Consider the following 13,312-nt stretch of genomic DNA (forward strand, 5'->3'; position numbering starts at 1 on the left):
TACATATGAGAGTCCAGAGCCCAGGACCAGAAAGCCGAACTCTGCTCCGCATCCCAGACTTCCTGGTGGGGACCTATTACAAGAGTTGGCCCCGCATGCTCAGTAAAGACCTGCAATCAGCTCATGAGTAACCAGCCCCACCAGACCCTCACTGAGCTTAGCTGTGACTTGCTCTTCCCTCCCAGCTGTGGAGGAGTGGGGTGAATGTCATGTAGGTGAGACTTTGTTTGTCTCAAACACCAGTGCAGCTTGAGATAGTGTGAGAGAGCAGCCCAAACCTTCAGACCCCATTACTCACGCCTATACCTTCCCTCCCACCTGGGGAAACCTCAGAGGACAGGTAGGCCCCCGCCTAGAGCAGGGAGAATGAAGTATAGACTCTCACATCCCTAGGTGGGTGGGAACAATTCTCCCTTGACCTTTCCAGGAGGCTCTGCTCAACATGTCCAGCAACCCTGCAGGCTCATAGTAGGCTGTGTGGGACCAGCCCCGGGCAATCCTTTCTCTCCTCCTAAGGCCACTGAACCTGGGCTAGTTGGAAGCAACAAATTCGTTCTCTTCTGGCAGCGTGCATTTCTGGGCACCCAGCGCTCAGCATCCCGCATAGTCTTCTCCTGGTGCCAGTCTGTTCTGCAAATGCCAGAGGGCGTCCCTCTTCTCTCTTGCCTCTTACTGTCCCTAAAGGGGCTCACACGATGGAAAAATTGGTGCCCGTGTCCTATCCTGCTCTGACCGCACAGTTACTGGTAATGGCACCTGCCAGCCCAGAGTTTTCCTCTACAACTTGGCTGGGGACCCAGGAGTCAAGCACAACAGGTGGACGTAAGGAATGGGGGCTAGCACAAGCACGCAAACAAGGCAGAGCAGGTGGGCACGGAGGAAAGATGAGGAACAGCCCAAAAAGCCAAGCTGGTGGGCGGGGGCGAGAGTGGAGCCTCGCCTGAGACCCGAGCTAAGCCAGCGGGTGGGTGCGGACCGCGGCGCCCAGTGCTCTCGGGGCGGCCGGGGGCGGGGCGCATGATCGGGGCGGAGCCTGCCATCCCTTGGGACCGGCTAGAGGTCCCCGCCCCCTCCAGTCCCGCCCCCGGCCCCGCCCGCTGGGCTGGCAGCTGGGGCAGCCTGCACTGTGCACCGGCGCCCGCCTTTGCCGCAGTTCGGGGTGCCGCCACCCTAGTGTCTGCCCCTGCCAGGCTATGGCCGCGGCCTCCTCCCCACCTAGGACCGAGAGGAAGCGCGGAGCCTGGGGCCGCCTGCTGGGCACCCGGCGGGGCAGCGCCGGCCTGGCCAAGAAGTGCCCCTTCTCGCTGGAGCTGGCTGAGGGTGGCCCAGCGGGCGGCACGCTCTATGCACCCGTCGCGCCTCCAGGCGCCCCAAGCCCCGGGTCCCCCGCGCCCCCAGCGTCCCCCGTTGCGCCCCCTGCCGGGCTGGACCTCGGCCCGCGGCCGCCGGTGAGCCTTGACCCGCGCGTCTCCATCTACAGCGCGCGCCGGCCGCTTCTCGTGCGCACCCACATCCAAGGCCGCGTCTACAACTTCCTCGAGCGCCCCACGGGCTGGAAGTGCTTCGTCTATCACTTCGCCGTGTGAGTATCGCCGCGAGGCAGGGGCGAGGGCACCGTTCCTGGGCCACCTGCTGCGGCTGCGACCGGAGGCAAGGAGGGTTTCATGGGGCACTAGCAACCAGACTGGCGCTTCTCGCTTAAAGTTCAAGGACGCTGCGGTGGCTGGGGAACACAATTGTCCACAGGTCCTGCCCAGGCCTATGGGGAAGGGTAGGCGGGGGTGGGGTTGGGGGAAACGGCTAGGGACGGGTTGCCCCTTCCCAGAAGTTGGCCCCACTCTTCCCTAGAGGGCAGTCCCGGTGTTAATCTAATCCTCCTAGGAAAAGAAGAGAATTGGTGGAGCTTGCCCTTAGGTGCCGTGGTAGGAGCCCCAGGAGTGGAGGGAGGGTCACCGAGGTAGGGATAGTATGGGGACCTGTTCAGGACACTGATCTGTCCTAGGGCAAGGTGACAGGTGTGTTTGTGTTCCCCAAGGGGTCAGCAGGGTATCAGGAGTTCCTTAGCCTATGTTAACCCCAGATAGTGAAAACCTGGGCCCTGCAGAGAATGGGAGTAGCTTCAGGTGTCCATCAAAGGCAGCTGTGTTCCAGAAACAGGCAGCATGCACTGCCGGGTCTGCTCTGCCACCAGGTGGTTCCCATTCCCGAAGGCGTGCCTGAGCTGGCTGGGTACTTGATTCCTCAAGGACGGGGTACAGGAAGTTGCCTCTAGAAAGGGTCAGGCTGCCCTCCTTGCTGCCTTTCCCGCCACCCTGTGGCCCTGCTTCCTGGCTGCCCAGCTGTGCCTGCTTGGTACTGTGCCAACCTCTGGCCTGTGAGTCTGCTCCAACTTTCCCGTGCTGTGGGGCTGCGTGGGGTGGCTTCCCACTGCTTGGGTGCACCCATCTCTACCAGTAGGGCTGGCAAGGCATCCAGGGCCCTGTTTACTTCTACATGTTGCTGCCTCCAGGGTGCCAAGGAAGGCAGCAAGACCTGTGCTCAGGCAGGTGGGCCTGTGTAGCTGCCCACCTTGCAGAGGCGCTGGGCTTCCATGGCAGGAAGGGCAAGTGTCAGGCCATGCTGTCCCCACAGAGAGACTGCTTTTTTGTTTGTTTGTTTGTTTTAATGTATTTTTAGTACAGAGTCTACAGGGTCTCACTATACTGATTGGACTTGTGATCCTCCTGTTTTCAGTCTCCCAAGTGCTGGGGTTACAGGCATGTGCCACCACAACCAGTCTCAATTGCTGACTCAGTGTGCTGCAGGGCTGGGGCTGGTACTGCATGCTGGGGATCCAACCCTGGTCCCTGCACCTGCCTAAGCAGGCGCTTTAGTCCGCTGAGCTATCTCAGACTCTGCCTCTGGCTGCAGCAGTAGTGGATTGAGTTGAGGTTATGAAATTTTCATGCACAGTGACCCCACCAGAATCTGATGCTGTTGTGTAAACATCCAGCAGATCCTGGCTTGGGGGTGCTGCTGTGACTGTGGGATACCTGTCTTCTAGCACTCACCTGCTGGACCCCAAACTCTATCAGATGCTGGGGAAGACCCTGCCCTATTAGCTCTGCCCAGGAGCCCCACCTCCCAAGGTGAGGTGCCATCAGACATCTGCCCCAGGATGCAGGCTGGCTAGTGAGCATCCTCTGAGCTCCAGCTGCTGCCTGGGTGGAGGAAGAGGCTTGCTGTACTCCAGAGGAAGTCTCTGCTTACATTGCGCTTTCTTCCGGGTTTGGATTGTTAGGCCCTAGGAAATTTGCTCAGCAGAGCCCCCTGTGCCCAGCCTCTCTGGGAGCTGGCAGGGGTGGGCAGCTTCTGGGGAATGTGGCCCAATGGTTCTTTGATGGGAAGGGATGTGGGTGAGGGATGCTTCTGGGAGGTGTCTGTGTAGTGGCTAGCCAGTCTTATCCAGCACATGACCCCTGAGACTGTGGGAGGTGTGATTGGCCTTGAAGTGGTCATGAGTCCCTCCCCATCACCACCTGTAGCCCATGAAGGGTGTGACCACAGGTAGTCCCCAGCTGGGTCTACCCAGGCAGCATGTGGCCTGCCTGAGGCCTGGGAAGTGACCTGCTCACCCCAAAGCTCCAGGAGGTGGTAAGGGCCTTGGAATGGGCCACTCAAGCCTGACCTAGAATTAGTAGTGCCCAGCGGCTGGAGCCTGGCAGCAGCCTTGTGAAGTGAGCTGGTTGGTGCCACTCTGGTATTGCTCTAAGAAGTGACTGATGAGATGGTGGCAGAGAGCAAGCTCTGTCCTTGGCAAGATGTATTGTGAACTGGGCTTTGCAGCCCTGGTATGCTGGAGCTTGAGGTGGGATCCAGCATCCTGCAGGCTGAAGACACGCCTTCCCATGTACTGGTGGGGAAGTAGGCCCGGACATCCTGTCCCCCTCCTCGGGGAACCCCTACTCTGCCCTAAGAAGAGTGTCCTTCCTGTGTTGCTCTGGCCTTCCGGGGCCAGTCAGGGTCAGGGGGCAGGATGCAGTTCCTGGGCACCGACCTTGACTTCTTGGGTTTCCTGACACCCTTACCCCTAACTGAAGGCACAGGGGACCAGGACAGCACTTGCTGAACTCCAGACTCCTAGCCACCTTCCTGACGGGTCACATGCAGTGGTCCAGCCAACATCTACTCTGAATGCCAAGATGTTTGGAGATCCTGGTTGTGGCTGAGAAGAGGGATCTGAGGAAGGGCCCAGAGACTGCCCTAGAGATTGCCCTCTGCCCCAGCCCTGGCCCCCAAACCTGGCTGACTCAGCACTTCTGTCCCTGCCTCCTATAGCCCTGGCTTTCTCACACTCTCAAGAACTTTGCAATGGCTTTTGTGGGCACCTTGCTGTGTGTTAACCACTGATGGAGCTTACAGCTGGGTCTGGCAGGTGCCTTGGCTGGTCAGGCCACCTTTCTGAAGGCAGAGGCTATATCTCTCTGACTATGGCTGTCAAATACCCATCCTGTCCCAGGCACTGGCATTTGAGTTCTGAGCAGCCACCTGACAGTTGTCCTGTAGAACTGAGAGTGGAGCCAAACAGGAGGATGGAGAGCACAAGGCTGGGCCTGCAGGAAGGGGAGATCTGGTGGTGAGGTCTTTCTCCTTCTGCCCTTTTCTAGACTTGGGTTCCACTAAACCTGAGCTTTCCCTTTGGGCCTTCTCCCTGAGCCTCCTCCTCTGGATCCTTGTGCTGCGGTCTCATCCCCTGGCTGTCCTGAGATCCTTCTGCCCACTTCAGACCCAGCCCCATAGACACTGGGGATGCTGCTGCCACAGGCTGAGCACCTCACTATGGCCTAGCATTGTTTGGGTGGCCACAGGCATCCTTTGTGCAAGGGCTGATATTTGGTCCAGGTGGTAGCAAAACTCAGAGCCCCAGCAGAAGGGTCTTCCCAGACTATACAGAGGCCTGCACTCAGGGACAACAGGGCCCTGTGTCCTGGCAGGCTGGCCTGGGTTGTGTCAGGCTAAATGGTAGTGGCAAGAGCAGCTGAAGCCAGGCAAGAGTGCTGCCAACCCCTGTGCTGGGGTGACAGTGGGGCCAGGTCTTCCCTGGTGGCAGATATCCCTAGCTTAGCCTGGAATCCTCCCCTGCAAACCTGGGTTTTCTCTTCTGGGCTTCATCTACTGCCAGTGTGATCAGCACTTCTCAACAATGCACTCGAGTCCCTGGGCCAGCGTTCCCAGGGTGGACTGGCCGGCAGGTAATGGCTTTCCAGCTTTTGCCTCCTTCACCACTCCTGGGTGCCAGGATTGCAGGCTTGAGACCCTCAGCACACCCAGGGTGCAGATGAGCAGCTCTGGTGTCATGTGCACCTGCTCAGCCTGCTTCTGACGTGGCCCTGGGCAGGGCCTCCCTATGTCTGTCTTCCCCCCTTTCCCCTCCCCTGGGAAATGGACCCAGCTTGGCCACATTGCCCTTTCCAGCCCTGCCATTCTGAGCCAGCTATTGGCTCCTAGGCGATTTCCTGTGACTCAAGCCCCCACCTGCCATCAAAATGCTGGGCTGGAAAGAGAAATTGTTCAGCAACAGGCTGCTGAAAGTTGGGGACTAGGTTTCTAAGAAGGTGTGGCAGGCCCCAGAGACAGGAGAGGTGCAGACCCAAGGTAAGTTGTGGGTGGCCAGCCCCGGGCCAAGGCCAAAGAGGTGCTTCTGGAAGCTTGCATTTGCTGATGCCCAGCTCCTGCTTCTCATGAGGAGAACGAGAAAGGAATGGCACCACCATTACCTCTTCTGCTCTGACTTGTGGACTTGGCTGCAGAAGGGAAGGCCTGGGACACCGGGGGGAAGGCATAGGGGGTGTGGCCATGCTGGACTTGGCACCAAACAGAATGGGCATGGTGTCATCCACCCACCCCCACCTCAGTGCTCAGCACTTGGCACCCAGTGGAGCCAGCTGTGTCTGCCACCTCTTCCTCCTGGCTGTGCTGAGCATGAGCCATCTTAGTCTCTGATGGCAGGGTGAACATGGTTGCTGGGACAGTGGGGAGTAGTGGCAGTGGCCATTGTGCTGTCAGCTGGTGATCACAGTGACACAAAAAGACTCGAGCTTCTATGTGCATCCAGGCATGTGAGAAGATGAGGCCACTGCAGACAGTTTGTCTTGTGCCAGCCCCTTTCTCTGGGCCCTGTATGGGTGCTGGCTGGAGCAGGGATCTCTGGTCCTGCACGGGGCCTTGGTGAGGAGTGGCAGGGATGTAGTAGGGCCAGAGGCGTGAGCATGATCCACTGTTTGGCCCAGGGGAATCATTTGCTGGGCATTCTTTGAGAACTCTGAAGTTCAGAGAGGGTAGGTTACCTGCTTAAGGCCACACAACTTTTCTTTTCTTTTCTTTTCTTTTCTTTTCTTTTCTTTTCTTTTCTTTTCTTTTCTTTTCTTTTCTTTTCTTTTCTTTTTGCAGTACTAGGGATCAAACTCAGGACCTTGAGCTTGCCAGGCTGGTACTTATGCCGTTGAGCTGTATCCCTGGCCCCATAGCTAAATACACGGGAGGCTGCCTGTCTGAAGCTAGGACAGACAACTTTCCCATATTCTATTCTAACAGCCTGGGCCTCCAGGCCGCCTCTATATTCTGCCTTGGTGGGGATCCTAATGTTGACCCTGAGTGGTCTGGCCATATGAGGTGTGGAGGCCTCTGTTTATCTTGGAAGGAGAGGGGAGAAGGCTCCTGGGCAGGAGACAGCTGCCTCTCAAGGATGGTGTGTGGAGCTCAGCCCAGGCACCTCTGTACGGTTGCAGCTGGCGCAGCTGGCCCTCAGTTCCTGCCTGGGAGTGGGGAACCAGCCTTCAGGAGGCTTTGATCTGGCTGTTTCCTCGTCCTGAACCCTCATTGCCCAGAGTCACAGCTGAGGCTTGTGTGGGGGCTACTTCCAGCCGGAAGCCTTCCAGCCTGCCCTGGCAGTTCATCATGCTTGGTGCTGTATGCCCCCCCAGTGCTCCCGGACAATTGAATGTCTACCCAGTGGGCAGTGCTACCTGGATCTGTCTCGAAGTGGCTTGTCCTCCCCTTCTCCCTACTTTCCCTCTTTCCCCTACCTCTGTAACCTGGACCGTGGCCCTCAGGCAGGCTGCCCAGCAGCTCCAGCCCCACAGACAGGCGGGCTTGATGACATCTGCCTGAGGATATTTTTATCCAGCAACATTCCTAAGCCTGAGAAGGCAGTGGGCAGGAGCTATGGGGTCGAGGGGCTTCTGCCATAGAGACTGCCTGGCTGGCAGAGGGGCAGATACACAGGAGGACCTAGAGACTACCCAATTCCAGACCGCCCCACCCCATCCCAGCTTTGATTCAAGGTATGGGGGCTTAGCAGACCCCATCAGAGTGGTGCATACCAAAGGATCCTGAAGGCGGTGAATCCTGGTGTGCTAGCTGGGCCCCTCTGCGGAAGCGTAGTCTTCAGTAGGGACAAGGACAATGCAGGTCTGGCTGCATTCCTCTGAAGAGTTACAATATACATGTATTTATAAAATTTTTAATTGACCCAATAGCTATGCAGATGTATGGGGTACGGTGTGACATGTACAGCATATACTGACCAGATCAGGGTAGTTGGCATGTCCATCACCTCAGAATTCTGGGAACATTGCTTTGTGTTGGGAACACTCAAAGTCCTCTCCACTAGCCATTTGGGGATAGTTATCAACCATGGTTGGTCTACAGAGCTGAAGGACATTACAAGTTACTCTCTGTCTAACTGCGCTGATAGCATTAACCATCCCCTCCCCTCCCCTTCCCCACAGCCTTCCCAGGCCTGTAACCACTGCCCTCTAGTTCTTTGGGATCCATTTTTTAGCTTCCCTATGTGTGAGAGAACATGCAGTACTTGTCTTTCTGTTCCTGTTTTATTTCACTGAACAGCATGCTCTCCAGTTCCATCCATGTTGCCGCAAATGAAAGGATTTCTGTCTTTCCATGGTGGAATAATATAATATTCCATTGGTCCATATACAGTATATCGCATTTTCTTTATCTGCTCATCCGGCAGTAGGTACTCAGTTGATTCCATGTCTTGGCTATTGCAAACTGTGCTACGAGAAACAGCAAGTCCAGATGGTTCTTCCATACTCTGATTTCAGTTCCTTTGAATAAACACCCAGAAGTTGGGTTGCAGGGTTGGACGGTAGTTCTGTCTCTGTCTCTGTCTCTGTCTCTGTCTCTGTCTCTGTGTCTCTGTGTCTCTGTGTCTCTGTGTCTCTGTGTCTCTGTCTCTGTCTGTGTCTCTGTCTGTCTGTCTCTCTGTCTGTCTCTCTGTCTGTCTGTCTGTCTCTCTGTCTGTCTCTCTGTCTCATTCTCTCTCTCTCTTTTAGGAATTTCATTACCATTTTCTACAATGGTCATTATATTCTTACCAATGGTGTATGAGAGTTCCCCTTTCCAGCATGTCAGTTTTTGCCTTTTTTGGACAGCAAGTAGTCTGAGGTAAGATGATATCATATTGTGATTTTTGATTTGTATATCCTTACTTATTGATACTGAGCCGGTTTTTTTTGCATATGTTTGTTGGATCTTTGTATATCCTGTTTCAAAAAATGTTTATTCAGGTCTTTCACTCATTTCAAAAAATACAATGATTAATTGTATTTTTGCTGCTGAGTTCATTTTGTATCCTAGAAATTAATCTCTTGTCAGGTGAATACTTTGCAACTATTCTCTCATTTTTTCACTCTGTTGTCTCTTTTGCAGTCTAGACCTTTTTAGTTTGATAGTAATTTTTCCATTTTTGCCTAAAAATCTTACCCAGACAAATGTCTCGGAGCTTATTCCCTATGTATTCTTCTAGTCATTTTATAGTTTCATGTCCCACCTTTAAGTTGCTGATTGATTTTGAGTTGTTTTTGGCATATGGTGTAATAAGGACCTAATTTCTTCTGCATATGGGCATCTAGTTTTCCCAGTGCCATTATTTCATGAGTTTTCTTTCTCCAATAACTGTTTGTGTGGCCTTTGTAAAAAATCAGTTGGCTATAAATACAGGAATGTATTTCTGGGTTTTCAATATTGTTCTGTTGGTTTGTAGGTCTGTTTTTATGCCTCTTCCAGGCTGTTTTGGTTACTAGAGCTCTTTAGTATGTTTGGCTCTCAGATACACTAATATCTACTAAATAAACAAATAAGAGGAACTTTAGAAATTGAAAAACATTAAAATAAAGGAATTGTGAAACATAAAAAGAAAAATTATAAAATTATATGGAAATTAAATAACACACATAAGACCTACAAGTAGAAAAGGTCTCCAGCTTTGTTTTTTCTTTTACTCAAGGTTGCTTTGGTTATTTAGTGTCTTTTATAATTCCATGAGATTTTTAGTTCCGTGAACAAGGTCACTGAGATTTTGATAGGAATTTTATTGAGTCTTCAGATGGCTTTGGGCAGTAGACATTTTAACAGTATTAATTTGTCTAACCCATGAACATAGCATGCCTTTCTATTTTTGAGTCCTCTTCAATTTCTTCCCAGTTTATAGTTTTCATTGTAGAGATTATTCACCTCTTTGGTTAAGTTGACTCTTTGGTATTTAAATTTTTGTAGCTATCATGAATGGGAATGCTTTCTTCCTTTCTCAAAAGTTTATTAAGGACATATTAAAAGGCTACTGATTTTTGTATCTTAATTCTGTAATTTCATTAAATTTGATTATCAATTCTAACAGTTTTTTTTGGGTCAAGTCTCTCAATTTTTCTACATATAAAATAATGCACCTGCAAAGAGGAATTCTTTGACCTTTTCTACTTGTAGATCTTATGTGTGTTATTTAATTTCCATGTAATTTTATAATTTTTCTTTTTATGTTCTACAATTCCTTTATTTTAATGTTTTTCAATTTCTAAAGTTCCTCTTATTTTATTTGTTTGTTTGTTTATTTAGTGGCTGTTAGTGGATACAGGGTGTCACTACGCAGTTCAGACTTATAGTGATCCTCCTGTCTCAGCCTCCTCAGCACTGGACTTACAGGTGTATACCACCACGTCCAGTTTCAAGGCCAGTATGGTGCGCCCAGGGCTCTGGGGCCTGCATGGCATGAGTACCAGTGATCAAACCTGGGTCCTTGCACTTGCCAGGCAGGACCTTAGATGCTGAGCTATCTCCCCAGCCTAAGTTCCTCTTATTGATTTCAAGTTTTCTACCATGATTGTCAGAAAAGATACATTCTCAGGTTTCCATTTATTTTTGTTTTAGATTTTTTGAGACTTGTGGCCCTAACCTATGTCCTATTCTAAAGAATATTCCATATACTGATAAGAATGTGTATTCTGTAGCTGCTGGATGAAATGTTCTCGAGATGCCTGTTAGGTTTGTTTGGTCCATAGTAGAATTTAACTCCAATGTATCTTTGTTGATTTTTTTTTTCCTTTGACGTTCTGTCTGTTGATGCAAGTGGGGAGTTGAAGTCTCCCGCCGTCACTGTGTTAGAGTACTGCATCTGTTAGCTCGAATAACTTTTGCTTTATATAGTTGGGCACTCTGGCATTAGATACTGATATCGTTAACATTATTATTTCTTCTTCAATCGATCTCTTTATCATTACGTAGTGACCTCTGGGTCTCTTTATAAGTTTTAGATTCAAAGTCTACTCTACCACGTGTGAGTAAGCGCCTGCTTATTTTTGCTTTCCATTTATGATAGAATATATTTTTTCCAACCCTTCACCTTCAGAATATGTTTGTCTATGCTGGTGAAGTGAGTTTACTACAGGCAGTTTATCATTGAGTCGTCTTTTTTCTTTTCTTTTTGAGCCGGGGTCTCACTATTGCAGTTCAGGCTGGCCGTGAGCTAACTTTGTACCCCAGGCTGGTCTCAAACTCACAACAATCCCCCTGCATTGGCCTCCCAAGTGCTGGGTTTACAGACGTGCGCCTCATACTGGGCTCATTGAATCTTTTTAAAAATACATTTTCTTTAAATCCTATCTATATTTTTAAATTGAACAATTCAATCTATTTCAACTAAAGGTGATTAATAAGCAAAGACATATTCATGTCATTTTGTTGGTTTTTCCCCTACTTGTTTTGTAAATCCTTTGCTCCTTCTAGTTGTTTATCTCTGGTTTGGTGATGATAAACTTTTTTTTTTTTTTTTTGCAGAACTGGGGATTGAACTCAGGCCCTTGCACTTGCCAGGGAAGCGCTTATTCCACTGAGCCATCTCCTTGGCCCCTGATAATAAAGTTTTTCCTCCATTGTGTCTCTTCTGTACTAGTAACTTTCGAACTTTTGCATGTATTCGTGATAGCAGTTGGCCTTTTGTCTCTAGTGTAGGGTTCCCATGTGTGTTTCTCACAAAGCCAATCTGTTGGTGATACGTTTTCAAAATTTTACGGGTTCATGCCTGTCATCCTAGCACTATAGGAGGCTGAGGCAGGAGGATTGCAAGGTGGAGCCCAGTCTGGGTTGGTTGGTTGGTTATTTATTTATTTATGGTACCAGAGATTGAACTCAAGACCTTGAGCTTGCCAGGCAAGCATTTATTCCTCTGAGCTATCTCCCCAGCCCAATTTAATGATTTAGCAAGACTCTTTCTCAAAATAAAATATTAAAGGGCCGAGGATATAGCCCAATGTGAAGGCTCTGTGTTTAATCCTTAGCAACACACACACACACACACACACACACACACACACGCTATCCTTAAGCCAGGCATGATGGCAAATACGTGTAATCTCAGGACTCACCTGGTGACTTAATGACTTAGACTCTGTCTCAAAATTTAAAAAATAAATAAAACAGGATGTAATTCAGTACAAAATCTGGATTCAATGTCTAGAACCACAGGGGAAAAATTCTTTTAGTTTTTGCTTGTCCAGGTTTTATTTCTCCTTTTCTGAAGGACAGTTTTGCTGAGTATCCTTGGTTGGTAGGTTTGTTTTTTTTTCTTCTCCTTCAGGGACTTTCAGTCTATCATCCTGTTATTTCCTAGCCTCTAGGGTTTCTCCTGAGAATTCTGCTGCTAGTTCATTGAAGATTCCCTGAAACCTGACCCTTCTCTCTCGCTGTTTTTTGAATTCACTCTTTGTCTTGTACTTGTGACAGTTTGATTATATGTCTTGGAGATTTTTTTTGCTTCCATCTACTAGGGGTCTTTTGATCTTTGTGGACCTGTATGTCTCTCTCTTTTTCCAGGGTTTGGGAACATTTCAGTAATTGTTGTTTCAAATATTTTCTTGAACTTCCATGCCTGTTTCCTACTCTCTTAGTAAAATCCCCATTATACAACTGTTTGTTTATTCACTTAACAGTGTTCCATAGATCTTGAAGGCTCTTTATTTTCTTTTCTTGTGTATGTGTGTGTGAGACTTACCTTCATGCCTAGAAGTTCTTCCTTCTGACTGATCTAGTCTGCGTTTGAGGCTCTCGATTGTATTGTAAAATTTAATTTATTGAGCTTTTCCCCTCCAAAACTCTTGTTTGGTTTTAATAATCTCCATCTCTATTGAATTTCTTTTTCCGATCATGAATTGCCTTCCTATTGTGTTGAACTATCTGCCTCATTCTCTTGCTTTTCATTAAGTCGTTTGCTTTGTTTTTTTAAACATTATTTTGAGTTCCTTTTCAGGAAGTGCATCAGTTTCCTTTTCTATAGGGTCTCCTGCGGGAGAGTTTTAAGTTCCGCTAGACACATCGTGTTACCTTGCAGTTTATGTTTCCTGTGTCTGTACGCTAATGCTTATGGATGTGGTGGGCCAGCCACCTGTACTGTTCTATAGGGTGACTCGCGTAGAAAGACAGTCTGCTAGTGGTGTGTCCTGAATGTGACTTGGATATACTGTGTTGGCTTTGGCTCCAGATGGAAGCTTGGGCAGCATTGATGATGTGGGCAGGTGCCCCAGTGGCCCAGCCTATGCAGTTGTGGGTTTTCACTCTGAACTGGGATGTAGGGTCTTCTAGGCCCAGTGTGTCCACTGGCCACTCCAGGTGTGGTACGTCTGACTATGTTATGAGCTGCCTGTTGGTTTCAAGGGCCATCTGGGGGCAGGACTGCACTGGTGGGCCTAGGTGTGTGTGCCTGGTAGCAAGGGAAGTTCTTATCAGTGTCTGAGGACTACACCAGAGCTGGGCTGGACCAGAGGCCTAGGTGTGTGGGGGGGGAGGGGCACCTGTCAACGTCCAAAGAAGGGACACGTGGTTTTGTTGCACCTCCTGGGAATAACTTGCTTATAGTGGGCTTTCTATCTGCGTCCTGGGGCTGGAAAGTATGTTCTGCAGGAGCTTCCTACTTTTTTACCAGAGGAGGTAGGGCTGACTCACTGACCTCAGAGAACACCCTTGCCCACTTCTGGGTTCTGAG

The 13,312-nt window shown here is 50.0% G+C and overlaps 1 protein-coding gene across 3 annotated transcripts in view; it reads left to right on the forward strand.

Moving 5' to 3' along the window:
* The first annotated feature begins 1,102 nt into the window (after window positions 1-1,102).
* Kcnq1 (potassium voltage-gated channel subfamily Q member 1) overlaps window positions 1,103-13,312 on the forward strand; it is a 339,994-nt gene continuing 327,784 nt past the window's right edge. For all 3 annotated transcript variants that reach the window (XM_004627089.2, XM_023710529.1, XM_023710528.1), the window contains exon 1: window positions 1,103-1,582. In XM_004627089.2, coding sequence (XP_004627146.1) covers window positions 1,194-1,582 — 389 coding nt within the window. In that variant the 5' untranslated portion in view covers window positions 1,103-1,193. The remainder of the gene's footprint in view (window positions 1,583-13,312) is intronic.

This window comes from Octodon degus, unplaced genomic scaffold, assembly GCF_000260255.1.
Source record: "Octodon degus isolate 3935 unplaced genomic scaffold, OctDeg1.0 scaffold00018, whole genome shotgun sequence".
Classification (NCBI taxonomy): domain Eukaryota; kingdom Metazoa; phylum Chordata; class Mammalia; order Rodentia; family Octodontidae; genus Octodon; species Octodon degus.